This window comes from Notothenia coriiceps, unplaced genomic scaffold, assembly GCF_000735185.1.
Source record: "Notothenia coriiceps isolate Sejong01 unplaced genomic scaffold, NC01 NC01_scaffold00005935, whole genome shotgun sequence".
NCBI lineage: Eukaryota > Metazoa > Chordata > Actinopteri > Perciformes > Nototheniidae > Notothenia > Notothenia coriiceps.
In genome coordinates this window covers 197,590-223,698 of record NW_011338636.1, presented here as the reverse complement: position 1 = coordinate 223,698, position 26,109 = coordinate 197,590, and the positions used below count along the sequence as shown (strand labels likewise).

At 40.1% G+C, this 26,109-nt stretch overlaps 1 protein-coding gene across 5 annotated transcripts in view; it reads right to left on the bottom strand.

Moving 5' to 3' along the window:
• Positions 1–26,109, bottom strand: part of sox6 (SRY-box transcription factor 6) — a 130,313-nt gene that overhangs the window by 40,716 nt on the left and 63,488 nt on the right. For 4 of the 5 annotated variants that reach the window (XM_010768707.1, XM_010768711.1, XM_010768708.1 and 1 more), the window contains 3 exons: positions 16,413–16,585; positions 14,730–14,798; positions 460–583 (listed from right to left, as the gene is read on the bottom strand). In XM_010768707.1, the coding sequence (XP_010767009.1) occupies positions 460–583; positions 14,730–14,798; positions 16,413–16,585 (366 nt within the window). The remainder of the gene's footprint in view (positions 1–459; positions 584–14,729; positions 14,799–16,412; positions 16,586–26,109) is intronic. The other variant, XM_010768709.1, reaches the window with a different exon arrangement.

Sequence of the window (26,109 nt, the reverse complement as noted above, 5' to 3'; positions counted from 1 at the left end):
GAAAACAGTTAGACATGCATACAGAAAAACCTGTTCTTTAAATCAAACCAAAGCTATCCTTAACCTTCTAAATGTCTTACTATTAGTTAGAAACTTTTAAGATGGTTGCTTTTTATGCATACAACAAATATTTACATTCAGGCTTTATCTCCTGAGTTATTGGTTCTCGAGTCTAAGGGATACTTGGAAAACAATTACAGCTAGCAGTCCACTTCACAATACTTTCATGTTGAAGACATGTTGACATTTTTCTCTTTCTCTACCCATGTCTATTGTTCCACATGGACTAGAACATTCCCAGGCCTTGGTCTCATGCCCAAGTTCAGACAGAACAGGGATTGCCTAGGGCCTCAAGTGTGACTTCATAATTTAAGAATAACATGTAAAATAAATATCATAATTATGAATAAAAGTATAAGGGAAAAGACATAACACAGAGAGAATTTGTTGCAAGCATACCTGGCTTATAAGACATTCCTTGAGGGAAGAGAAATCCTTGCTGGGCGGCGGCTGCTGCTGCAAGAGTGCGTTGGTCGTGTGGAAATATGGGGATCATGAGCGGAGGCATGTGACCCTGGACCTGCTGAACAGATAGGGAGCAGAGATCAGAGAGAGGCCAAAGCATAGGCAGAAACACAGAGCCCACTCAGGGGTAGACCAGATCACAGCTCTCGCTAACGCGTGCTGACAGGGGGCTCCGCGGCACTGACTGCCCTCGTGTGCTCACACAATACCTGGCCGAGCTACGCCTGCTCTTAATCCAAACCACAATTTCACCTCGGTACATCAAAGGCGCCTGCATAAGCACATTGTTACAGCATGACTTAGATGAAGCGACATGCAGGACAGAGGGCAAAGAGGCTCAGTAGGTCTGTTACGCTTGTAGAGAGAAGCATTGTACATGTTAAAATAGGCATTCACTACACCCTTGCTGTTGCAATAGATACATGTTAGCAGGAGGATTGTTGAATGTATTACTTTGGAGGCCCTCCCCCCAAGGGAAAATCAACTGCTCACATAATCTTGGACGAGTATTTATTTAGAATAGATGATAAAAGCCTGAAGACAATCCGGTAATTTACTACTACTGTTTTCATCAGAGGAAAAATAGCAGGCAGTTGAAAAGGGCTTGCCCCTTGCTGTATTTCATTTTAATGTCATTCTCTGACTGTCTCTTCAACTCACATATTAACCTTCACCATCCAGTCTGTTGCTGACTTGCCTACTGGGAATATCAAACAAAACTCCTTGCACGTGTATGTCAAGGGTGGGTGAGTAGCTTGTGTCTCAAAAGTGGATTGTGGGGGTTTTGCACACATGTTGCAAGGGCCAATCTTACTGTCATTCTCTGCTTCCTGAAACACTATGATGGGGAGCAGCCTGGCTACCATGGGCCTGCGAGGGTTAATCTAGCACTGAGCCAGGCCACCTCAGGGGAACCTGCCTGGAAAATGGGTTAATAAAGGTCATCCCCCAAAATAAACACTTTACAGAATGTTTCTCCATTCATCCCCCCTTAAAATCAACTCGCAATAAAACGGGTCTGGGTGCAATTACTGCCGCTGCATTGGGGCATGAAATCAACCTGCTCTGAGCAAACGGTTTCCCCCCGTGTTCTGGCTGAGGTCTGCTATGATATCCACTTTTTCAGACCGTGTTGCTCCCCCGGTAGACCCTTTACCGGTGTAGTCGCACCCAGTTTCTCTCACAGCTAGCAAGCTGAACCTATTTAAAACTACTTTATTGATCTGTCCAGAGGTGCAGAGCTAGACTGAAAACTAAATAAATATAACTGTTTTATGCCTACTGAGCTTTTACACAAGTGCAAGTGCAGAAAGTGCATTATCGAAGAATAGAAAAGTATGTAATTCTTCCAAAAGTAGTTCTGTAAAATGTGCTGTTAGTGAAGAAAAATAAATGGCCAAGGAGCCTGCGACAAATGACCTTAAATAAAACATTGCTTTATAGGGATTTGTGTTCCAAGTTTCCACGCTGAATGGATGAAAGATTCATCTTGGCCTCGCATGTATGGAACATATGGAAAAACACAATAATTAATGTCACAACATGAGGTAGGGCTAGTGACAGGCGGGGGGACACTGGGGAACACAGCCTTGCTCTGTCTGTGTGTTTGGACTGTAAAACCAGATGGAGTTTGTTGCTGAATGTGCGGTAGTCACAGGGCAGAAAAGGGCTCCCTCAAGTCCACATACTTCCAAGTATGTTACAAGTGTGTTGCAGGGTACTTCATACACTTTCATGAATTAACTAACATGCCTTGTTAGTACATTAAAAGTAACTTACTATTCAATTTTCCAAACAAGGATATTGACTCAAATGTTTTTCAAACACTCTTCTTAGTGAAAACAACTTTCTGAGACTGTACTGTACCATCTTACAGTGCATTGTTGAAATGTTCAATTCGAAAATAAACATATTTCTGATTATCCTTTTTATTTTCAATTCATTCCAGCAAACAATTTGATCCTTATACTTTTTCAAATCTTAGCAGAGAAATATGACTGCATTGACTAATTTAATAGAAATATATATATTATATTATATATTAAAAGAGATATTATACACAGTATATGTACCGAGAGACAGCCAGCTAAAGTCATACTTGGATGTATCTCCTCAGCACTAAATGTAAATTATGTCATTTCATCTGGGATATCAGCTTTTATTACTATTATTATCTTAAAATATGGAGCAGAATATACAAGATTCATCGAGGCAAGACAGTGTGAATGTGCAATGAAGGGGAAATAAATGCATTGAGTTTGAATAGCTGTGATTTGCAGTAATGAGCTCCATGCATTAAAGTTTAATTTACGGCAACTAATGTCAGAGAAAGGCAAATCAAATTCTAAGGAGCTTCAAGGTGGAAACAAATAGTGGAGGTTAGTTGAGCTGTCAATTAATAGCTGGCAAGTTGCTGAGCAGATTATAACATTTTCACAAGTGCTTTTTTTTATTTGACTGTTAAAGTAAAGTTGAAGAATAAAATAAAGAAATATATTCTAGAAAACAGACAGAAAGAAATGATGCTCCTATGTAGCTTCCACTCTGCCGCTGTACTACAAACCCATCCCCCTTTTAAGAGTTACCCTCAAGTTCATCTATGTATGGGCTGAGTGCCCGGGATATTTCTATTGCCAAGATGATCTTGAGGAGTCTGAGAATGAAGTGGAGCAGATGTGAGCGGGGCACTTGGGCAGCGTCCTCCCTTCTCCTCGTAAATACAGCCGCATTGTTGTGCTGGCACTGCTCTTCCTTTGTCTTAGCACTGCTAAGTACTGGATAATGTCATTTCACACCATCTGCCCCCAGGCTTCATTAAAGATACATGAATGGGCTATCTTATGAGGAACAGGTGCTATTGTTTGTCCCTCAAGACCCAGCACTAAGGATCTGACTCGGAATACTTGAAGAGGAGCATCTGTAGTGATCAGTCAGACAGACTTGGCGGAGGCCCCCGTCTCTGCCAGCAAGCACTCCAGCAGAGGTTTCTGGGGGAACTCAGCCGCCTTGCAACATGTATCATCAATTCAGATGACCTGATGAAGTCTGTTTCAGGCCAGCACGCAATCTGTTTCCCTCTCAACGAGACACTGACGATTGATAAATAGAACCAACTTGCAGTTCTACTGCGTGTAGGATAGCATATAGATACAAATAGTGTCAGAGTTATTGGTTTATCAGCTGAGAAATTACAGACAACGTTTTTATACAATTATTTTCTTTATTCTGTTTAGTCCCACTTTTATTTTAAGATTTGACAAGTTACTTTTGACAAAATTCTAACGTTATTGAGTGTGTGTTGTACAAATCACCTAGTAGCTCAGTTAACTGTTCAACTGAAGCCCATCCCGGGGTGAGACTGGCTCATCTGCGATGCATAAATGCACAAAGTGTAAAAGACAGGGTTGACTTGAAAGAGCTCCCTTTATTTCTTGTAGCACTTCTGTGTGCATGCACATGTGTGCAATGCACGCACAATATGATACACTCTCAAGTTCACCAGTAAAACTGCATTAACCGATTAACGCAATTTTGCTAATACACAATTCATTTTTTCATCACTTTTCTGGGGAAATAAATATAAGCTGCCTGATTTAAAAAACATTTTATATTTGTGCTTGTATCAAATGTACTTTTATTAAGCTCAGTTATGCTATAACGTAAACATACTTGTGTGGATAAAAAAATGTTAGTGGTGTTTTTCTTTATCGAAACAAGCATTCACCTACAAAACAAAAGCTAGCAGCTCCAAAACGCTGAGTGCTAATGGAGATGTACAGCGCATTACAGCACTGACTTGGGCCCCTGTCAACACCCATGTTCCTCACTGTCTGTTATAGCCTCTACAGAGCACCCAGGAGGGATGAAGCCGCCCTGCTGGGTTTCCTTCTGAACCCCCTTGCACCTCCATGCACTGATCCACACTATTTTTTGCTCCCAATGCACCACAATGTGCTATGTGAAGGGAACTGGGCTAGTTTTTGTTTTTACTGCCGAGTCAGTCAGTATTAACAAGATTAAAAGACAAAAGGGGCAAAAAAGACAAACACCTACCTCGTTCACACTGTGTTTCATGGTTATTAGCTTGAAAGGACCTGTGAGATCCTGGGACTAACATCCTCATTAATTGCTACTTGACACCTTTTAACACACCTCTCACACACATATGCTTATCTTGGATATAATCTGCACTCATTTGCCACGAGTAGACTTGTAAAAAGTAAAAATTATAAAAAAGGATTTTAGGTATTTTTCTTAATTCTGGAGAAAGATTATAATAGGTGACTTTCCCTATTAGGAAAATATCATAATCACCAGTAACCATTTAGAAGAGGACTCACATTTCACTGACATCTCATTTTAATAAAATTACTTCCACACTTTAGTATCTGCCAGTTCTTTAGCTCCGTCGCTAACCTTCTCTTTCACATTTTCTATAGGAGGGGATCTTTAATTTCACCCAGGGAGGTTAGACTCCAGCTGTTGCTGTAAGAACTGATAGTTCACACTTTGTTCCCCCCTGCTCTTCGCTGAACTGCGAGTAGAAATCACCTTTTGTGATCCATTTAAAGGGAAAGTGATCTTTAGGAAGCTGGCAAGTCTGGCTACATCCCAACAGCAGCACACACAGTAAAACTGACACTAGACAGCAGGATATGTTTAACACCCGCCACTGTGTACACAGCCCACTGGGTGTACACTGTACTGGAGCCTAACCAGGAGGAAAATCACTCAGTGGAAGCACTTCTGGGCTGCTGAATTCTCTGTGTTGCTTCAGGTTTTTTTCCCCCATGAAACAATCAACAGTTTTTAAGCACATATTACTCCTTTACTACAGGTCACTTATTTGCCAGTTATACAACCGCACAGTTACATCGCAGACACACACATTGATCGCACAGAGATGAGATGGTGTTTGGCTTTGTCTGTAGCTAATGGTAATCAGACAAATAGATCAATAGATTTGAAGCAGACTTTGATGCTCGAGACTAAAGGTCTTCATTTTACCACCCACTAAACCGAAGCACATTATTCTTGCTTTTCTACTCTGAAAATAGGCATACTGAAATGGGGAGGGCTGATACACTGGAGAGGTTCAGGCCACTAACAAAGGGCCCTTGTCCCAGTTAGATCTCTAACCTTTCTCCTCACTTCCTTCCTGAAATCGTTGGACAGCACCCTTCCCTACAAAAGTCAAAGATAGACAGCTAAAGCTAACAGTGTAGAAGCACAAGTAAAAAAAAGAAAGAAAAGAAGCTCCATAATATTTCCTGTGAATTGTTGGGTTACAGCTCTAAGTCTGACTGCAGGCACTGTTTGCTCAGGTTTGAGCGTAACACTGCACGTCAGTCATGCCTCTGTATGTGTTACACTGAGTGCTGTTCAGGATAAAGTGCATCAAATCCAGACACTTGAGTGAGGTCAGACCATCCAGAAGGAATAACCAATAGATTACTTCTTGTTCCACTAATTCCTTACACAGTACAACAAGCCTTCTTGGAAAACAGCCATTTCAATATGTCTATATTAAGTCGATGGGAGCTTGAAAGCACGGTAGTCCAACCCTCTGACCCTCCTTACACACCCCACCCCAAATCCTTCCACTCCAGCTTTCCTCCATCTTATCGCTCTTTCTTGATGAAGCTGTGTGCTACTGTTTGCTTAATATACTGACTACTATTAACAGGGTTTCTGCTCAATGCTTTTATTTCATGTAGTGTCAGCATTTAATGTTGTGGGAAGAATAATAAGAGCTTGACTTCTAGTATGACGCAAAATGTTAAAAAGGCAGACGAAAATATAGTTATAAAAGATAACAACTCTGTGCTTGTGCAAGAACATTTAAATTATGCATTGCTACAAAAAGTAAGATGAAGATGCAAAAATGCATTTCATGAAATGTGGTCTTTGTAGGTTAAGTATAAATTATGTACATTATTCTAATTCTTTAAATTAAATATATCCGTCTAAAATAAAATTAGAGTTGTATAAGAAATACATATCAAAGTGAAGCCTTAGTTAGGCTTGTTTTTAATGGCATGTTAATGGGGGAATTTTTTTCTTCATATCACAGTCTTTATTTATTTTCATTCGTCGTTCAATACTAAACCAAAAGCACACCTTTATATATTAGATTTAATCAAACAAAATTACACTATGTCAAATCATTGCGTGCACGCACCAACACTATGCATAAGATCCTTAACACACAAATTGATTTAAAAAGGAAATTCAGTGTTATATTCCTTAAGAATACCAGCCTATTTGGGGGTTCAGTGTACATGGAGGTAAGAAGGATTTCTTTTTTTTTTCAAGGTCTTGCCGTAAAATTAAAGTTCTCAGAGACTGGTCAAATCCACAGGGACTCACTCAAACAGCATGTGTAATGACAAGAAAGAAGAGAACAGACATAAACAAACGTACAAGTGGTTTGGGGCCGGCATCATTACCCTGCATATACATCCTCGCTGTATGGTAATGGGAATAAGTGAAACGCCTAGGACCCTCATTGCAGTGGGGGAGTGTGAGATACGAAAGAACATTTGACACGGGCTAGCCAGCTACAACCATGCGATGTGAACAGGGAAGGGGGAGCAGAAAAAGATGGATTTAAGTATGTCAGGCTTAGGAAATAATGTGGTATTTAAGGTCTGAAAAATCACATGTCAACACTTTGGAGCAAGCAGAGAAACATAAATTCTCTGTCGGTCTACTTTTTAGTGTTTTGGGTTGTATCAAATAATTGTGAAAATATATATACATGTATTTCCTTTAAATTTGGCATTGCCTGTGTTATATTTCAATGTGGTTCTTTATTCAGTGTTTATTTCAAATTAAATGGAAAAAAAACCTCTTTTGCACTTTAGAAACATTATTTTGTCCTTCTGTGACACAGAAGACCACCCCTGCTCTGTGTAATGGTATTGTCCACACCCCTCTGTCCCGTCCTCATAGATTGAGACTCTGACTACCCCCCAGCTGCTGGGGCCATACATAACAACAGAGCCCGTTCTGCTGTTCAGCAGAGAGCAGGCCTGTCGGGAGGGGCAACTTTATAAGAGTGCATTGAGACTCAAATATAATCAATATCTCAAATATCATCTCCTAAAGCTGATCAAAAGATCAAACAGGAGAGGTGAAATGACAGCCTAAAAAATATTTATTTTCAGATTGAATTAAATTCTAGAAATGTCAAAGAAATTAGGGAAATTTAAAAAGAGAAAAAAAGGTATTTTAGAGAACTGAGTTATGGAGAAACAACATTATACAGTTCTGTTTCTATAAAAAAAAAAAATGTGCAGAACAAAATAGCTCATTCATTGTGTTCTGTTGGGGAATGCTTGGATTCTCCCCCACCCCAAAAACAAAAAGCTCCTTTTTTGCGCTGGCCATGGGCTGAATGCTTTACTTTGCCACCCCAGTCCTAAGAAAACACGCGCCCCTTTCTCCCTGCCGGCTGGCCGTACACAGTAGAGCCTATTAATTCAGATCCTTCTCCCTATGAGTGTGCCCATGCACTGCTGAGGACGATGGCAACGCACAGCCAACGCAAAGACAAAACCGTTTGCACAACATTAGCAGAGAAAACACAGTTCATGCAGGGAGCGAGAGGAAACTAAATCAACATTACACTGGAGGATGTGTTCTCCCTCAACTGATATTTTCCTTACGGGGCTCGGGGCACAATGGAGGTTAAGTGTAAGCGCTCAGCTTTTACCCAGGGACGGCTTGTGGAGCTCTGAGCAGGTGCCTTATATTGATGTTTAGACAGAATATAAACATGCTTTATTCGTCACGTAAAGAAAAGATGTTCCGTTATCGGGATTATTTAGCCCTGTGGTTAATTTAAAAAGCAAATTTACACTCACATATCCCTGGTAATCTTCTCTTATATTTTGGTCAATTGTGACAATTGGTAGAGGGCTGTGAGTTTGTGTCATAAATTAACCCTTCCCATGGCTGCTTTACAAACCCCTCAGGTGACTAATTTTGAGTAGACCCTCAGGTGTGATTTCACATATTACAGCCGCTCATGTGGCACCTCTCAGATGGGGCCTCTTAATTATCGCTGCTTAAACTTCTGAGGTGTCTGAATACAAAGGCCAATTACACAAAGCTTGGCTTTATTGTGTTATTTACATCAATAATGAATCTATGTTTGTCTATATTCCTACCTCAAAGACAACATAGAGTACAAGCATGTGTTTCATTTGACTGCTTCTAAATAGACTCGGTAACTGTGCTCAGTTGCTGTACAATAAAGTTACACAACATCAATTATTTTTTCATTTCTGTTTTTACTAAATCTACTCATCTTTTTTATTTTAAAGCAATTCAGCAGCCCTGCATTACCATAATTTAAAAGGTACACACATGTCTAAGTAAATACAGGGTGCATTCCTGGAGATAAAATAATGGCATAATTGGAAAAGAAACCTGCATATGCCAGAACGCTCAAACATCATCTACTGTTTATATACTTAGTTTTCACAGACAAGTGGCATCACAGAGCGACTGTTCATCCACTTAGCTTCATTTGCACACCATCACTGCCATTGCTGAGGTTTTATCTATTACACCTTTTTGTGCATCATTAATTTTTAACAAGGCCGCAATGGCTTTATTGTTTAAATTGCACACGACTTTGTTTAACGTCAGCATTTCCTCTGCTTACTGACAAGTAGTCACATTTCATAACTAATTAAATTGATCCCTCTCTCCCCGCAAATAGAGTCCACTAAATGGAATTATTTGTATCCAAGTGTCAATATATTAAATCACAGGGGCTAATGAGTCGGGTCACTGCTTTCTTTTATCTTCAGTCTTGCATGTGCACATCTTCATCAGCTAACAGTGTCCTTAAATGGAGGATGAACATCCTGGACTGAGCCTCCCTGGGCGAGAGCCAAGCCCGTCTGACTAGGCTGTTAATGCCCCCACATAATCCTACTAGCAGGCTAACACAGGGCTTTTCAACACACGGGAAAGCACTGGCAGCGCATCATCTACACAGGCGTGTGCACACACTTCACACACTCACACATGATCATTTCCCTGCTCTATTATTCTCTTATTATCATGCTAACTGTCTCAATCTAGCTGTGCTAATTGGGGGACTTGCACATTCTCTTTAACAATGTCTATTTTTGAGTTTTTTTTTTTTGCCAGTGCATTAATAAGAGTCTCGCACAGAGATAATTATTTGTGCCGAGGAGACAACAAAAGCATCTGAGAATACACAAATTAGCGCTATTATCTTTGTGGAATTACCATACAGCCTGTGTTTATTTAAACTCATCTGCTTGATTTAAAATATTTACCATAATGTTGTAGTTTTGGAGTCTTTGCTTCTCTAAATTGGAAACCAAACAGACTCACTGCTTTGAATTACCACATTGGATTGAATAGCATGCATATTCTCTTTTTAGTAACAAAGGCGTTATTGCAAACCAGTACTACTTAAAAAACAATTTATCCTACAGACAAAACATCAATGTTACAGATTTCTACTGTTCATGCTGGGAGATGTGAAACTGTGTTTAGCACAATAAAGTACATAGACATTTTTAATGCTTAGGTAATAAGCTCTTCATAGAAATGGTTACACAGTCTCTGTTCAAAGGCATAATGATAGAAACATCGGGCTGTGTAGGGCTTGTGGAAAGTATAGACACAATTTGACTCAATTATTAGAAGGCAACTGCTTTTCAGTGACAAATACCTTACATTGACTTCCTGATTCCTGTTACAATGAGACTGTGACCCCAACGTCCTTAGCACACACGCTGCAATAGCATCACACATCAACAAGGATGTGAAAGTCCTTGAATAGCACAGCTACAGCGAGGCTGGATTTGACTCAAAATCTGTTGAATAAATTGACGATGGTTGCTGGTCAGGCTAAATGTTCACTCGCATTCAGCTTAAACAATTTCCACCACCATCTGCTTTACAAGTCAATATTTACCAAGCTACTACAGATTTTTCCTTAACATTTGGAAATAATGTTTATAACTTCATAGATGGCATGGTTGAGGAACCAAAATAAATACATTGTCACAATTTATAGGTCAACTCGTTTTGGAGCAAACTGAAGCAACAACAATCATAGTCCCACCCCTGTGTATTCTCAGGTTCCTTTTTTAAAAGAGGGAAATGGGAAATACATGTGCAACTGACTTCAATACATTTCTGTCCAGGTTTTTTTGTTATCTTCTAGAAATGTATAAACTGCAAACAACAGCATAAAAGATCATTTTGTCCTTAGTAAAACAAAAGTGGTGTTAAAGAAAATATGTGCCTCTTCTCTTTTAAAGAATGACTCTAGATCCTTGTTCTATCAGACTACATGTCTGTGTATTTGTTGTCCTCAGGTTCATCTCAAAATATACGCCTCAACCTCCAGACTGTCCACCTTTAAATTATGGGCTGCTAAATGCTGGTGTAATTGAGTTTCATCTTTAATCTCGGGACCTTTAGCATCTAACCATTGAACGCCTGCAGGCCCCCCACTGTTTCTTTACACCATTAAAGACACATGTGAGAAATCCTCCAAGACTTTGAAGTGTGCTGTGGACAACAATATATTGGCCTTTTACTCTTTTTATCTCTGGCTTCTCTTTAAAATGGAAGAGAGACAAACATTCTGCATGTGTGTTTCTGTATAATTGCACACACAAGGTTAAAGGTAGGAGGCATATTGTGTGTGTGTGTGTGTGTGTGTGTGTGTGTGTGTGTGTGTGTGTGTGTGTGTGTGTGTGTGTGTGTGTGTGTGTGTGTGTGTGTGTGTGTGTGTGTGTGTCAAATCTCACAGTGTATTCACCCAATGACGATATCATGACAGTGTGATATTTTCAATGGATAGTTTATTTAAATGAAATGAAAAGTGTCCCACTGTTTCATCTGGGGAGCTCTGTTTTCTTCAGCCTGTTTCTGAAGATAAAGTTCATCCTGACCTTTCTGCCAATATTCATTCTCTTGATGTGTGTATCAATGTGCCTGTGTGTGATCGCCTCTGTGAATGTGTATGAGTGTGAGTGTAAGCTAGGGGTTGTATCTTAACAGACCCATCCTTGAGGAATGCTTGAACCTGGGTTATACCATTAATTGCCGCAAGGCTATGGACAGATCTGTCACTTCGGAGCTCCAAATGTATTTCATTTTGTGTATAGAAGGACTTTAATTGACTGTTATGTGGTTACCACGATACCGTATTTCTGCTCCCATATTAGTAATATGCATATTGTCCTTAATGTAGCAAGGAAATCCATATGAAAGAACATGCCAGTCAACTGAGACAGCACTCTGATGAACAACATGATGCTGTTTATCTTTTCATCTGCGGCCACTGCTCATCCATTAGGAGCATGAGAAAGCGGCTGTGATTATGAAACAGAAAGCCTTGAAGAGGAGAGTTAAATAATGCCCAGTGTGCCTGAGTGAAAGACTGAACAGTGTGCTCATTATTTCTATTTTTTGTAATTTCAATGTGCCTACACAAAGACTCAGAGAGATAAGTAACTTGGGAGATAAACTAGTTCTCTACTAATATAAATGTTTAAATGTCACATGTGTCTTGGTGGGGTTTCACATGTTCAACTAAATCAAGAGTTAATCTCATCCTGGGATTGAATTAGTGCCAAGACGATTTCAACTCAGAGGATGGACTGAAGGAATACAAACAAGCCGAGGGAAAAACACACAAAGCCTTGAGCTTAAACTTTTGATAAGCCCCTAACACTGCAATCAAAACATCTGCTATCTTAAAACAAGTGACATTGTAATCCCGAAGGACAAAGTCTAAATCTCTATCCCTCTCTTGTAGGAATGATGGGGAAGGATAAAAAGAGAGATGGCTATTCAAAAGAGAAACATGATTAAACACCAAGCTGCCTTGCTCCAAACCTCACTAACTAAATCTCTATAACTTCATACTTCTGACAAATCCCCTTCAATACACATGCAAAAACTCTTTAAAAAACACATAGCGTGCCAACAAAAGTCTCCCCTCGCAGCCCCCATGGTTTTATTGTTGGGACGGTTTACAATGTCCACTGATGTGATCAGTTACATCATCAATACAAGGCCTTAACTTAACTCTCTCCTTGTTTTCTCCCTGAAGCCAAAACTGAAGGTCTTTGATGGCCACTGGGGTCTTCAATAAAGTTTAGTGCTCTCCATTCTACAGTAATAGCAGAGTAACTCAATCCCCCAACACTGCTTACCACTTTGCTAAAAGTCTCTGACATAAAGGCTGGAGGCTTGTTTACAGAACTAATTAAGTCAAAGCTGTTATATATTAAGATGGCCAGGGTATTTTTAAGAGGCAGCAGTAATGAAAACAGAGTGGCAAAAATGCTTCACTAACCCCTGACTCTATTTTATCTACTCTCTTTCCTACTTCACTTTGAGAGAAGTGACTATCATCACGCTGGATATTTGCAGGAACTAGGTTAGGGAGAAAGAACATCTTCTGATTTATAGGACATGCTGATAAACCATGTTGCAAGGCATCACAATTATTTGAAGTATTGAGATTGATGCATGTTTGTTCCCGGCTGGTATTCAGTCTTTGTGCAGCCAGCAGAGGCTGATGGGAGGTGGAACAGATGGTCTGACCATGGGAGTCTTTTGTTTAATTGTTGATGTGATTTATTTTTTCAGGAAAGATCAGTGGCCCATTGGTCAAGGGAGAGTCTGGCTAACTAGGCTCTGCATGGAAGGACTTTACTTGTATCTCTGTTCAAGTGTTTGAAATGGATATTTAAAAGTGCGTTCCCTTACACTCTCAAGCACCCCACCCTCTCTCAAAACTATGTATCAAGTGGAATGTTCAGGTGTCATTTGCCTTTAACTTCATGATGAAAGCAAGGGCCTTTAAAAGTGAGATGCATTAAGGGCTATGCTCTTATGCTCAATGAGCATGAGTGAAGGGCCCTCTATGGTATGAGTAATACTAGCTCCTCAGTAGTGTATACGGTACTTCAATTTTAGAGTGTTTTCTAGACAGAATGTCATGCTCTGTGCTTCTCCTTAGTGGAATTATTTTTCTAATAGACTGTCCACTGTTGAAGTGAGAGGTCCAGGCGTGTGGATTCACAAGATCATGTTGACAGTACGGTCTTTCTCTTGCAAAGAGCTCTTGGAAGAGTCATTTTGATTTCCTGCCAGTAAATCCAGTTGTTGTGCTCAAACTGATGTTTGAAATTAGAAGTTTGCTTTGCCTAAGTGTATCATAAAAACAATCTGTTTGTGATGCCCCATAGGAACTGTCATAAAGCAAAAACAAAAAAGAAATAGTATCTCCTGTGAGGAATGCTTAAAGATGCTGAATGAGCAATTTGTTGCTAGTAAAAGTTTGAAGATGTTGATAAACAAAAAAGGGAAAATGAAAGGACAAGTCAGGGAGTTGCCAGTGAGAAGAACAAGCAGGGGAGGAGGAGGTGAATGGAGAAGGATGAGCCTGACACTAAGCACACCCAGCAGGATAACGTTAGCTTCACGCAGGCAGCCAGGCTCACAGCCTTGACCGCTGCCAGGATAACCCTGTACCGTCTGACCATGGCCAGCTACAGGCTGCATTGGGTGGTCTCTCATTACAACACTATGCACTGTATCACATACTGTACACACAAAAACACACACACTAATGAGAATGATAATGTCTGTGAGATGCTTGAATCAATACACAAATGAAGGACCTTTAGGAAGTAAAAAAGCCGTACATCATAATGATAATGTACATTTTAGAAGCCCAGTGCTGTGAAAGCAGGCCACGTCGCCCTGCTGGGACTGACTTGCTTCAGAGGCATTTACCAGCCTCTTTCATGTCCCCCACCTCCAGGCTCTCTTCCAAAAGGACTCATTAGCTGTTGTTTCCCCCCTCCTCCCTCACCTTTTTTTTTTGTTCATTAAGATGTGCTAATTATTCTCCTCCATATTTTAAAGCCCTCCCGATTACCAACAGGCAATTAACATTTGATGAGAGTGATGAATGTTAGTGTGACACAAGAATTACAGATAAAAAGACAAGACGTTTCAGAAAAGATGAGAAGGAGAGGCTTACAGTACTTTGCAATGATATTTACTTTAATGTCTAATTTTATTGATCTGTGCTTTTAAATCCAGACATGTGGTGCATGGTGACAGTGGTGGTGCGAAGGAGTGCGAGGTGTTAGAAGGCCAACAGAAACACTTTCACTGACCTGGATCTGTTGCTGGAGGAGGTTGATTTTGTGCTGCTGCTGCAGAAGCTGCTGTTGTTGTCTTGCAATCTATTTGGAAACAGAAGTAAAGAAAACAATTAAATAAATGAGAAAATCAAGAACAACACATCTCCTTTTTTCTATAACATTAAATACGATAGAAACTGTGCTGCAACGGCAGGTACAACATGAGACAAACTGCTACATTTTAGTAAGTGTATTCAGACTATTTTAAATGAATGGTTACACTGAAAATAATGGATACTAGAATGTAGCAGATTAATAATGGAGGATAATATAACATTTATTTTCTTTGACAACTATTCTGACAAAAACACATTTTCAAATTCCTAATGAACTGAGTTGAACTGAACAGTCAAAATTAGTGGTGAAAATAATAAATGATTTAGAGGAAAGACGAACGTGGTTATGATGTACGGGTGACGGAGGTCCCTGCCGCCCCTGAGTGACGAGCGGCCACACCGCAATCCTTCTAATCCCAGTAGTCCCCCTTTCTACATGCCCACTTCATTGAGCATGACAACCTAGTTTTAAGTGTCATTTAATTTTCATTTTTAAATATAATTACAAAGTGTTCACTGTAAGATATCGGTCGTCTGCAAATGTGTCAAGATTAATTTGTGCTGGCTTCCTCACAAGTGTCAACAGTTAATTACTGTGTTGTATCTTGATGGCTTGATGACATACTGGCTCTCAGCGGGCTCCCTCTCTCCCCCTATCACTCTATCTCTCTCTTCCATATTATTAATGTTTTTCCATTTTTAAATAAGATCAAATAATAAAATATCTTATATCACTGTTCATTTATGCTGCAATGTCCACAAAGTCTACCAGTTGAGTGTAGTTTGCAAATGAACATCATCGATCGAAAAATAAATCAATACTGTTAATGTATTATTAGTGTACTATGACCAAATGCATCACTCCAAGCTATATGGTCTATCTTTTCATTTACCACGGGAAGGTCTGAGAGTGTGCTGAGAAAACTCTGAGTGAACTCCTTGCTGATAATTGACTCATAGCCATTAGGGTGGCTAGTGATAATAAAAGTGTCGCCCGTGCGGATAGTTTGTGTCCTTATTTCTTCCCAGACATTAACACACTTCATGGCCTCTGCTAATTTGCTGATTTGTACAATATGGCTCATTGGCCTGATTTGTGCTGCAAATCTAATGCCAGGCTTGTTCTAATAGGAGTCGATTTATAAGATATAGAGGACTTCCATGTTTAATATAACGTTACATTTGCACATTCCCTCGCATTTGTTAGCACAAGTCATAATAACATTTTTCCGAGCACGCAGCATAAATGTGGGCGAAAGAGCATGACAGAAATATCTGAAGTTATGTAGAATATAAAATGTGTTAAATCTAATATTCCAAATTCCTACCAAGGAGAAAGATTTTATTGGCATATTTCAGGCATGAAATGTAATAGAGTCAAGTGACAAGCTTTTTAAAATGATTTAACAGGGTTTATTATAGAGATGAAATGGGAAACAGAGTAAACAAGTGAAATGAGGAAGGGTGTAGAATGAATATTTTAAATAGTAATGAAGAAAGCAAGGGAAGAAAATATGTGCGAAATATAAATATGGTGAAAAGGCTAATAGCTGGAGTGCAACTGGAGATACTCTGAAAAAGGTCAACAGTGAGCAGTTACCTGTTCCTGCTGCTGACGAGCTAACTCCATTTGCTGCCTCTGTTTCTCCATCTGTGAGGCGGCAAACTTCTTCTGTTCGTCGTGGGCAGCCAGGAGCTGCTCTCGCAGGCTAATCAGCTGGGCGATCATTGTAGAGAGCTGGTGTTCCTTTTCTGCCAGGCTCTCTGGAGTTCCTAGTGAGGGAATACAGAGAACAATGTCAGGGGTGAAAAGGAACAATCGGTAAAAAGATGACATAAATATAGACATAGGTTTGCGCTAGGTATACCTGAAAAAAAAAAGAAATACTGAAAAGGTTTCATAGTGGCCTTAACAACAAAAACAGGGTTGACGAATTTGTAAAAAAAAATAGCTTGCAATAAGCATTGGTCATTATAAACTACTACATTTAGAAAAGTGACCCTGCTGTACACGCCGATCATCATATTGTGCTATAGTTCCAAACACAATATATCGTACAAAGAAAACCACAGAGGCAGCAACCAACTGGAGTGAATTCACTAGAAAGTGTTAAGGTCACACACAGCCTGGAGTTATCTACTTAGTGTAGCTAGTGTTCACAGCTTTCACAAGAAGAAAGGGAAGGAATTGTTCCCGGCATATAGACAAAGAGCTGCAGGGAGCTGTCAAACTGAGATGACAGCTTATGTCAGACTTCCAGGGGTGAATATAAAGAAAAGTGTTAAGAGTCAGTGTAAGCCTAAAAAAATACAACATTTCTTTATTGTATGGCCATTCTTGCAAGCTATTACAGAAGAAACAAAATAAAACGGTTGTTCATATTTGGCAAAAAACGCACCAAAAACGATGTTTAACCACCAAATGTGCTCTGAATGCACTATAACTATAAGGAGAACTGAACAATGCATTCTTTATTTTCTATTATCTTTGTAGCTACTGTATGCGTAATTGAAAAAATATAAAAGCAATGACAGACCAATAGGCTTACTTCTCTGTACAGCCACATGTCCACACTGTGTGATAGAGAGAGAGCGGCTCCGCTGCACTGCTCTCTCCCTGCGCCTAATCAATGCTAAGTGATCCTACCATTGACTTACACCGCCAACATAATTGCCAGTGAGAGGCTAGACAGTAACTCACTCTCCTCCCACTGCACTCCTGTGTGACAAGCTGATCTGGGAGAACATACCAAAAAGAAAAAAAGAGCCGGGAAAACCGACAGAAGACACAGAAAGAGGGAGAGACAGAAAGAGGGAGAAGGATAAAAGGATAGAGATCCAGATAACAGTACAGTGAAGATTGGCCTGGAGCCAGCAGGAGCTGAATTCTTTCCTGGGTGTCTTCCTCTCGTCTCTGGCCACATCTGTCTTGAGTTTCTCCGAGAGCTCCCTGGGGCCCTCTCCACTCAAACTATTTTAATTTGACTAAACACCTGATTTATTTTATCTCTCCGATGAGGAAAGCCGTTTGTCTTAATAGGGCTTGTCAACCTCCAGAACCCATTCAGGGCAATTTACTGGCAGGCTTGTCTGAACCTCGGTTCGCCCCGCTCTGCCTCCGCTGCGTGCTGCAATGGAAGAGAGCTGCAATTCTCCATTTATCCTCCTAAGGAAAAAAAAAGCACCTTAAAGCATCTATTCATTGGGCCAGTGTTCAGTTTCTAAGGCCTGAATTGACTTCTTATTCACCCGACTACACTTGTTGTGAATGGCTTATCTGTAAAATTGATACAATCAGCACCAATTTTATTAACCTTTGGCTGTGTCCATGAACGAGCTGCCTTTTACAGGTCACTAGCAAGATACATCAGTCGTTGTCACAATAAATCACGGCTATCAATACTGTGGGAGGGAGGAGCGAGGGACTAAAGAAAAAACATAAAGAAAGACAGGAAGGGAGAAAGTAAGAACAGAGATAGACAATTCCCATCCAGATGAAGATGATGGCCATCATGCCTTCAGGGCAGCATAGATGACCTTGAGTTGGAAACTAAACATCTGGACTCACTGACGCCCTCACTGACGCCCTCTCAGCCTGCGTACACATTTCACTCACTAGTTTTAAAGTATCAACACTGTGGAAAAAAGATTGAAAAAACTGAATAAACAGCACATATATGTTGTGTTTGTGTGCATTTCTGTGCAGGCAGACTGGTGCTAAGTGTCCAGAGAAGGAATATAAATAGAATAGTGTGAAGAGCTTCGTCTTGCTCCAACACCAAAAGAATACTAACAGAGGGCTCTTTGTTTTGATGTTGAGCTAAACTATGAAAAGTCTACATTGTCCTCTGTATTGCAATTTGGGCTACAAGTGAAAATTGTAATAAAACGTTTTGGGCATCTAAATATGAAAAGCTGGTTGGGGAATTTTAACATCAAGACATCCAAACTTAGCAGAAAAACAGGCGCATATGTTTTTTGTAAGGGGGTTGGTGTAAAAAACTCTTTCTTCCTGCTTTAAATTATGGATCAGCTTTAAAATGCGGATAAAACTTTTATTGGGTGGTTCAGAAAAGGAGAGTCGTGGTCTGTGTCTGACCAGCCTGCTGACAAAAGAGGCAGTTTCCTGCATATTGCATGGCTTTTAACAGCAGTGGTGCTGGGGTCTGCCCGTTAACATGTCTGCTCACATTGCGCTTCCGACGGCAGACAGACAGCCCAGAGATGCCTTGGCGCTACATAAACCCAAGCAGTCGGCTCAGACCTAACATGTTGTGACATCCTCCTGTTAGATGACTGAAGCCCAGTAGGACAATACCAGCCTGACACAGGAAGAGGATCCCAGGAGTGAGCGGTCAAGCTGTGCTGGGGCTTTTCTTGTTTTCTTTCTCAGGCCACCGTGTCAACTTCAGCTATGTTAGATTGACACATAGGAAGAGGAGGAGACCGTAAAGCGGTTTTGTTCACTCTCAACGCATTCAGCCTTCACCTTTTGAGATTCCTTCCTCTTTTAAATGTCACAAAGTAGGGCAGAAAACATCAACGACGGGTGACTAAATAAATGATAAGAGGAAAACAAGCAGAGCCATGGTTGCTTGGGGAGGGCTGGGGGTATTTGAGCCTTGGGGTCTTTGGATAAAAGGCACTTTGTAGGGGTGCGATTTGTTCTGTCCAATACCCACATCTCCCTCTCTCTTGGCTCCCTCCTCTCTGCTCTAATCAAGCAGTCTCTAATTTGGGTTCCAAGACCAGTACCGGGGAAAAAGAAGGAGGCTTGTTACTTTGAAGAGTCCCGAGTGAATAACACAGATAAAAGATTCAGGCACAAAAAGAGAAGAAAAGCAAGGGAGGGTGAGGGTGAAAAGGGGGGAAATCACAAGGCTCCCTATTCTCTTCCCTTCCTTTGGTTAAGACAGCTGAGCCATTATGACCAGATCTGAATTGAGTTTTGAGCGCCAGAAGACTGGAAATTCTTTGTCTCTCTATCAGTCAGCTTTTGTGGATGCTTCCATATGCTGCAAGCCCATCCTAAGTAAATTAAGACTTTTAAATGCTCCAAATGTACCAAGTTGAATCCACAGACCGCACATGACTTTAATGCCTTGTGAGCTAAGGCTCTCTCTCTGCTCTCCTAAAGTGTGTGGGGATCTAGACACGAGTGTGTACAGATGTGTGTTGCGTGCTCCTCCAATCGATAAAAGGCTCATGCCTCTGAGTAAATGCATACGTGTGTGAACTACGCGGTAGTGTGACCCTCTTTTGCTGTAAAACACAAAGAGCCAATTGAGTTGCAGCGAATGGCATTTATTGGTATTTATTTTCTGTTCAAAATAGAAAGATTTTTCTGTTCACATACCTTTCTTCAAAACCATGAACCAATTCAACAACCGCATGAAAGCAAGCCCTGGACCAAATTCACTTTTGTGATATTGAATATGATAAGGTTTTGTGCGTTGGTCAGAGTAAAATGTCATATTGAACATTTAGTATGGCAGAAAACCAAGCTAAAATAACAAGAGCTGGGTTTATGGTATCCTTCCGCTTTTAACAGCTATATACACTTGTTCAACAATGCTACAAGGCCATATGTGTTTCCAGTTATATGGTGTTAACGCGTCTCCATGCCCTACAACCGAGACAATATGAGCAACAGCTGTTTTACCTGGCTCGCTGCCTCTGCCATGATATAAAAGCTGTTAATCTTGCCAATAAAACCTCATTAACAAGCATGAGCATTGACTCACAAGCACGTGTCATCCACTGGCAGCAATGATCCTCAGTCCATATGCTTTCATATAATGTATGAACCTTTATTCTGAGAAACTGCCCATTTTCTTGTTAAAGAAAAAGTCAGATCTTGTCAAAGGTTTAAAACCATAAAAATGGATGTGCTTGAGACTGGTGAAAGCTTTTAACTTGCTAATGGCAGACTGCGACTATACTTTTCCAACAGCATTTCTATATGTCTATCTGTATGTGTGTGCACATGGATTTGAGTATTGACAGATAGGACTTTAAGACTTTTACAGAATTAAGTAAATTGGTCAGTAGAGGTCTAGTTTTTGTAAATGAAAATCTGATTGGCATACGGAGAGGTTATTAAGAAAAGCACACTTCATCTACTGTGGTTTTACCGTTCATGCCGAACATTGATGGAGACTAATATTTTGATGATAGCAGAAGCCTCACCCTTCAGTATAATTATGCTAATGTTTAAGCTCCAGCACTTCACTGTCTACCCATGACACTGGACAAGGTACTTCGTCAAAGCCAAGATCGAGGCTCGACCTGAACATATTACTCCACAGGGAATGCCACTGACCCTGAAATTCACTCTGAGGACAAAAAAATAATTCTGCACAAAAACTTTACTTCTGGTCTTTCATTTATTGAATAAATTATTCTTTCAATTTATAATACAATGCCACAAACCATGGATCCTGCCGCCATGCAGGTTGTTGTACGTATGCAAGGCAGTTCATAAGATGACAGAAAAACAAAGTCCAATCCTTCTATTCATCTTTTCTGATCTGATGGTAATGAGTCTCACCCGTGTGCCCTTAAAATAGGAAAGTTTTCAAGGCCCCTCTCATACAAAGCGCTTTAAGCCTGGAAGACAGGGATCAAGGCAACAGCTAACTGTCTGCAAAACCTTGGAGGTGAATTAGGAGTTAGATGGTAACTATGGTATTTCACAAAACATGTATTCATCGGTCTTACCTATATAGCGGATAAGAATTAAATATAAGAAAAAAATGTAAAATGACTGCTAAACAAAAAACTCAAAGACATGTATTTTGCATGCATGTACAAAAAGCAATACAAATAAAGACCTTTCAATTAAAAAAATATCCAGACAAATACTCGACACTGTAAAATGTATGTTAAAATAGCTACATCTTTGGTATTAATATTATATTTACAATATGTATATTTCTGATTACATTTCATGTTAGAATATGTAAAGTAACTTTAGAATTATTCATACAAAACGCTGTTGTAAATTTGCCATAAATGAGGTAAGAAAATGTCTTAATCGAGAAGGAAAGCCCTGAAAGTTGTATACACTTTCTTACAGAATGTTGATGTATAAGTGCCCATGTATATTCAGTATGAATGAGATTTACCTTCAAATTAATATTCTACATTTCACTGTGTGGAAATTAATTGTGGAATTAGAGTGTGAGGTTTTACGTGGAATCATCAGTCATCATTTCTTTGGACTGTAATGCGTGATTTCTCTTTAAAAGAAAATAGGATTATAGTGTGAGGGGGAAAAAGGAGGCTGAGCATGCAATTCAAGAGGTATCATAAGAAATGTGAAAGTAACTGATTGATATCCGAAAAACTCCCGTTGCTAATTTGCATGCACTTTTATTCAGATGTTGTTTGCATCTGTTTCGAGTGAATTATATCTTCATATCTAAATATCGTCTTCATTAACATCCTTAGTATTAACATTTGCTTTACTGTGGAAAAGCTGATCAATCTTTTAGGGGAGTTTGTCTTAAATAAATGACAGGTGTGTTTTTGTCAGCTCCGTAAATGTTTTACATTCTTTTCAAATGAAAACAGTAGTAGTACGCTTGTTTCCATGAAAATTATTATACAACTTTAAAAGTCATTAGTTAAACAAACCATGACAAACCACTGAAATATAATTCAAAACACAAACAGAGAACCCTATCACACAAACCCACATACACTAGCACAGCAGTTCCCTTTTTACCTCCATTGCCACAAGCTAAATTCCTCAATTCATTAGAGGAGAAAAACACACAGTCCAACACTCTCATACATTCATCTGGCAAATGTGGCCTGAGGAATAATGATTTACTGTGGCTCATATTTCACCTGAGTGCACAGGGCAAACAGTTGACTGAAGTGTTGTGGAGAAAATGCCAACTGAGGCATTTTTGACTGGAGCAACTGGACAGATACTGTTTTGTGCTGTTTGTGTGAATGTTTTTGTATGTTGAATAAACATTATATACATAATATTTATATACAGTGTGTTGTAAAAACACACCATTATTTGACTACTGAGCTCTTCATTTCAGTGTCAGCGAAAATGTGTGCACCAACATTGTGCTGTGCATCTCCAGTGGCATCAAACCCTCACTATATGGAAGCCATTGGGAATAACGTTTCATTCTAAAGTGAATAATCGTGTTTTGAAGCCAACCCTCATGGCTGAACAATATGGGCTCTGTGTTCACACAGTGGACTCCTTTCTGTGAGTGCAGGAGTAAAGCCAGCACAGGTAGGGCCAGCATCAAATCAGTCTCAGCTGCCGCCCTGCCCTGCCCTGTGTTCTCCTCCTAAAGAGCTTCCACTTATCTGCCTGCCACAGGACTGTCTGCGTGCACTCGACCACTGTCATGTGGACACCATTCTCAAATTGATTGTGACAGTGCAAGAGCCTCGATTTTTCTGCTTCAGAATTCAAGCTGCCATATCAACACTAGTGTACAATGTTAAGCATTTTTCTTATTTTAATATGTTTTGCAAATTCCTAGAGAATGAATACAGCTTGTGTTCCAATTTAGTAACCACGTTTTTTTCTTCATGTTTAGGTCAATGCTTGAGCATTTGGCTTCTTCTTTTTTTTCTCCCAATGGGGGTCCGGGAAACTGGCACTCAGCAGGGAAACTTAAACAGCTCTGTTGAGTATGAGGCTCAAAGACCCTGCACATAGCAAGCATGCAACAGAGAGCAACCTTATCTGCCTTAGGACGCTGTGTACTATATTTGTATGCATTTGACACATGCATGTATGTGTGTGTATATATATATATATTTATATATATATATATATATATATATATATATATATATACATATATGTCTACATATATACACAGGGACATAATGATTGTGCGTTTCCTAAATCATGTGTAAAATGGGCGCTTTGCATCTCTTTGAGTTTTATAATTGTAAATGTCTAAGTACCCGTCTAAAATCTTTTTTTCTCTACTCCTTGCACTCCTCCTTCCACCTTGCCTGCCATTATCTGCTACTTTCTGTGGTTTGGAGCCCTTCCAGCCAGCCTCCCTTTCTTGCTCTGTGGTTTTGTTCAGGAGATTTCATCTCCCTCCTTCATCGTTCCAGCAGATTGACAGCTAAGCTCAGGTATGAAAACAAACAGTTAGCTCTGAAATTGACTGGTGAAAAGAAATCCGCCACTAATGCTCCTTTGCAAGCTCTCCTTTTTGCATTCCCTGCTGATGCTAAGCCCTAAGAGCATACAAGAAAAGGCAGGTGGAGATTTGAGATCATTAACCCTTAATAACACCATCTACATGTCTGGTTTAAGCACACAGCCTCTACTGGATTACTACGATTGTTTCTACTGACTGTAGAAGCTAAAGTATGTCTTTACCTCGGAAGCAGCACATTATCTAGCCAAACACCCACATGACAATAAGCTATAATTATAGATGTGTCCTCTGTAAGAGGTAAATGGTTGGTTGGGTTCACAGACTTTGAAAGCAAATCTCTGATGTTGATACTATTGTTTTGTTTTGTTTATTGTACGTGTGTGTTCATCTCAACGGGATAAAGTATTCAGGGCATGTTTGAACACAACTGCAGTTAAAGAATGTCTTTCTTTTCACAGGTAAAAGCCCCAGGACAAATTCTGTCACACCTATTGTTTTTCATTTATGTATGTTTCCTAAGAGCAAGAGTAAATGAGTTCCTCGCCAGACAAATTCCACCACTTGCCTCTGCAATTACACAATTACTTCAAGGTTTTAGTGGCACAATGTCAAAAGGTAGCCTATAAGGTGCACAGTATAATTAGTGGAGGAATTGGTGAGCGATAAGCACAGAATACGCAAGGCCCTTGTGCCACTACTGTAGTCTTTATCTCCACGTCAGCCTTTATTCATACTTTCTTTCATTTATTTGAAACCTACAGGCATGTTTATCTTTTGTACTGATTTTAACCTAACAATTAATTGAACCTCTGATTCATCATAACACTTTAGATCTTAATCATAAGGTGGTTTTAAGCAAGGTACCTTTGTTTGTGTTTTAATTAGGCGGACCTTGTGCGTCTCCAACCCTGGGCTCCTTTTTAATTGCCCGTATTTACATCAGGCAGACATCAAACGCAGAGAGAGAGACATTTGTAAGGGGGAGCACAAAGCAGCCCTTTGAAATGTCTACAGTCATATGAAATGGCATGCTAATTAAAAATCTAAGGCTGCCACTGTGATAGGAGAAGCATTTATATTTGTAACTGTGGTGTATAGACTGTCTCCATAACTCATCAACAGACAGAGGCCATAGTGTTTATTATCAGACTCCCTACCTGTTTACAGACCACCAAGTAACCTTCCCGTTCCCATTCATCAAACAGCAGAAATGCCCTGCCTGTAATTTAACAGACCGGCTTTCAAAAGGCTAAATCATTTAAAACATTTTACCCATTGCACTTTGATCTACAGTGGCATACAACATACTAGGGCAGGTACAATGAATCTAGTTTACTAAGCAATGATTTATCCTTCAGTTCATTAAGGTTATTGCCAATAAATAAACTTATTAGAACATTCAACAGCCTTTTTTCCCTCTCCTCTGTAATTCCATAATTAAAACCAAACAGTTTTATTTATGTATGTCACCCGTGTTTTAAAAAAATAAACAATTTAGCAAAATGAACGGTCACCTGTGCAGTGAAATGTGCTTTCTTAATTGATTTGTGAAGAGTCTTCATGAAATGTTGATAATAAAAGATGTGAGTATGTTATCAACAGTTCAAATATTTATATTGAAAGCAGTGAGTGAGGGAGAGTGAGCGAGCCAGTGACAGCCTGCTGTTATCAGCCAGCTGTTATTGTGCTTCGCCGTGCTGTATAAGCACACACGCTCTCAGTAACAGTCAGTGCTGAGGACTGAGCAGCGGCCCTGCCCATCCTCGGCCCACCTTCAACCTGTCATAAACAGAGATTTTGGGGGAGTGCTGAGTTGCGCTTTGCCGTGCCGCAATTGATACGCTGCGCAGGGCGTTCACTGTCGGAGTCAAGACATTCCACTCAAACGCAGACTCGCAGAGGAGACGACTCTGTGCGTCACCGTCTCCTCTCCTCTCTTAACGGCTTCTCTCCTCTCAGCCCAGCCGTGCTCTGTTTACATCAAGCACACTTTGGGTTCAACAATTACCAGAGCGGCATGAACGCACTGCATGTGCCAGAGCAGAGACGCTAGGCTCAGGGCCGTCTGAAGGGACGACAAAATAAACTGCTGACAAGCACACAGAGCCTCAAATGGGCTGCAATTTTGAAGACGGC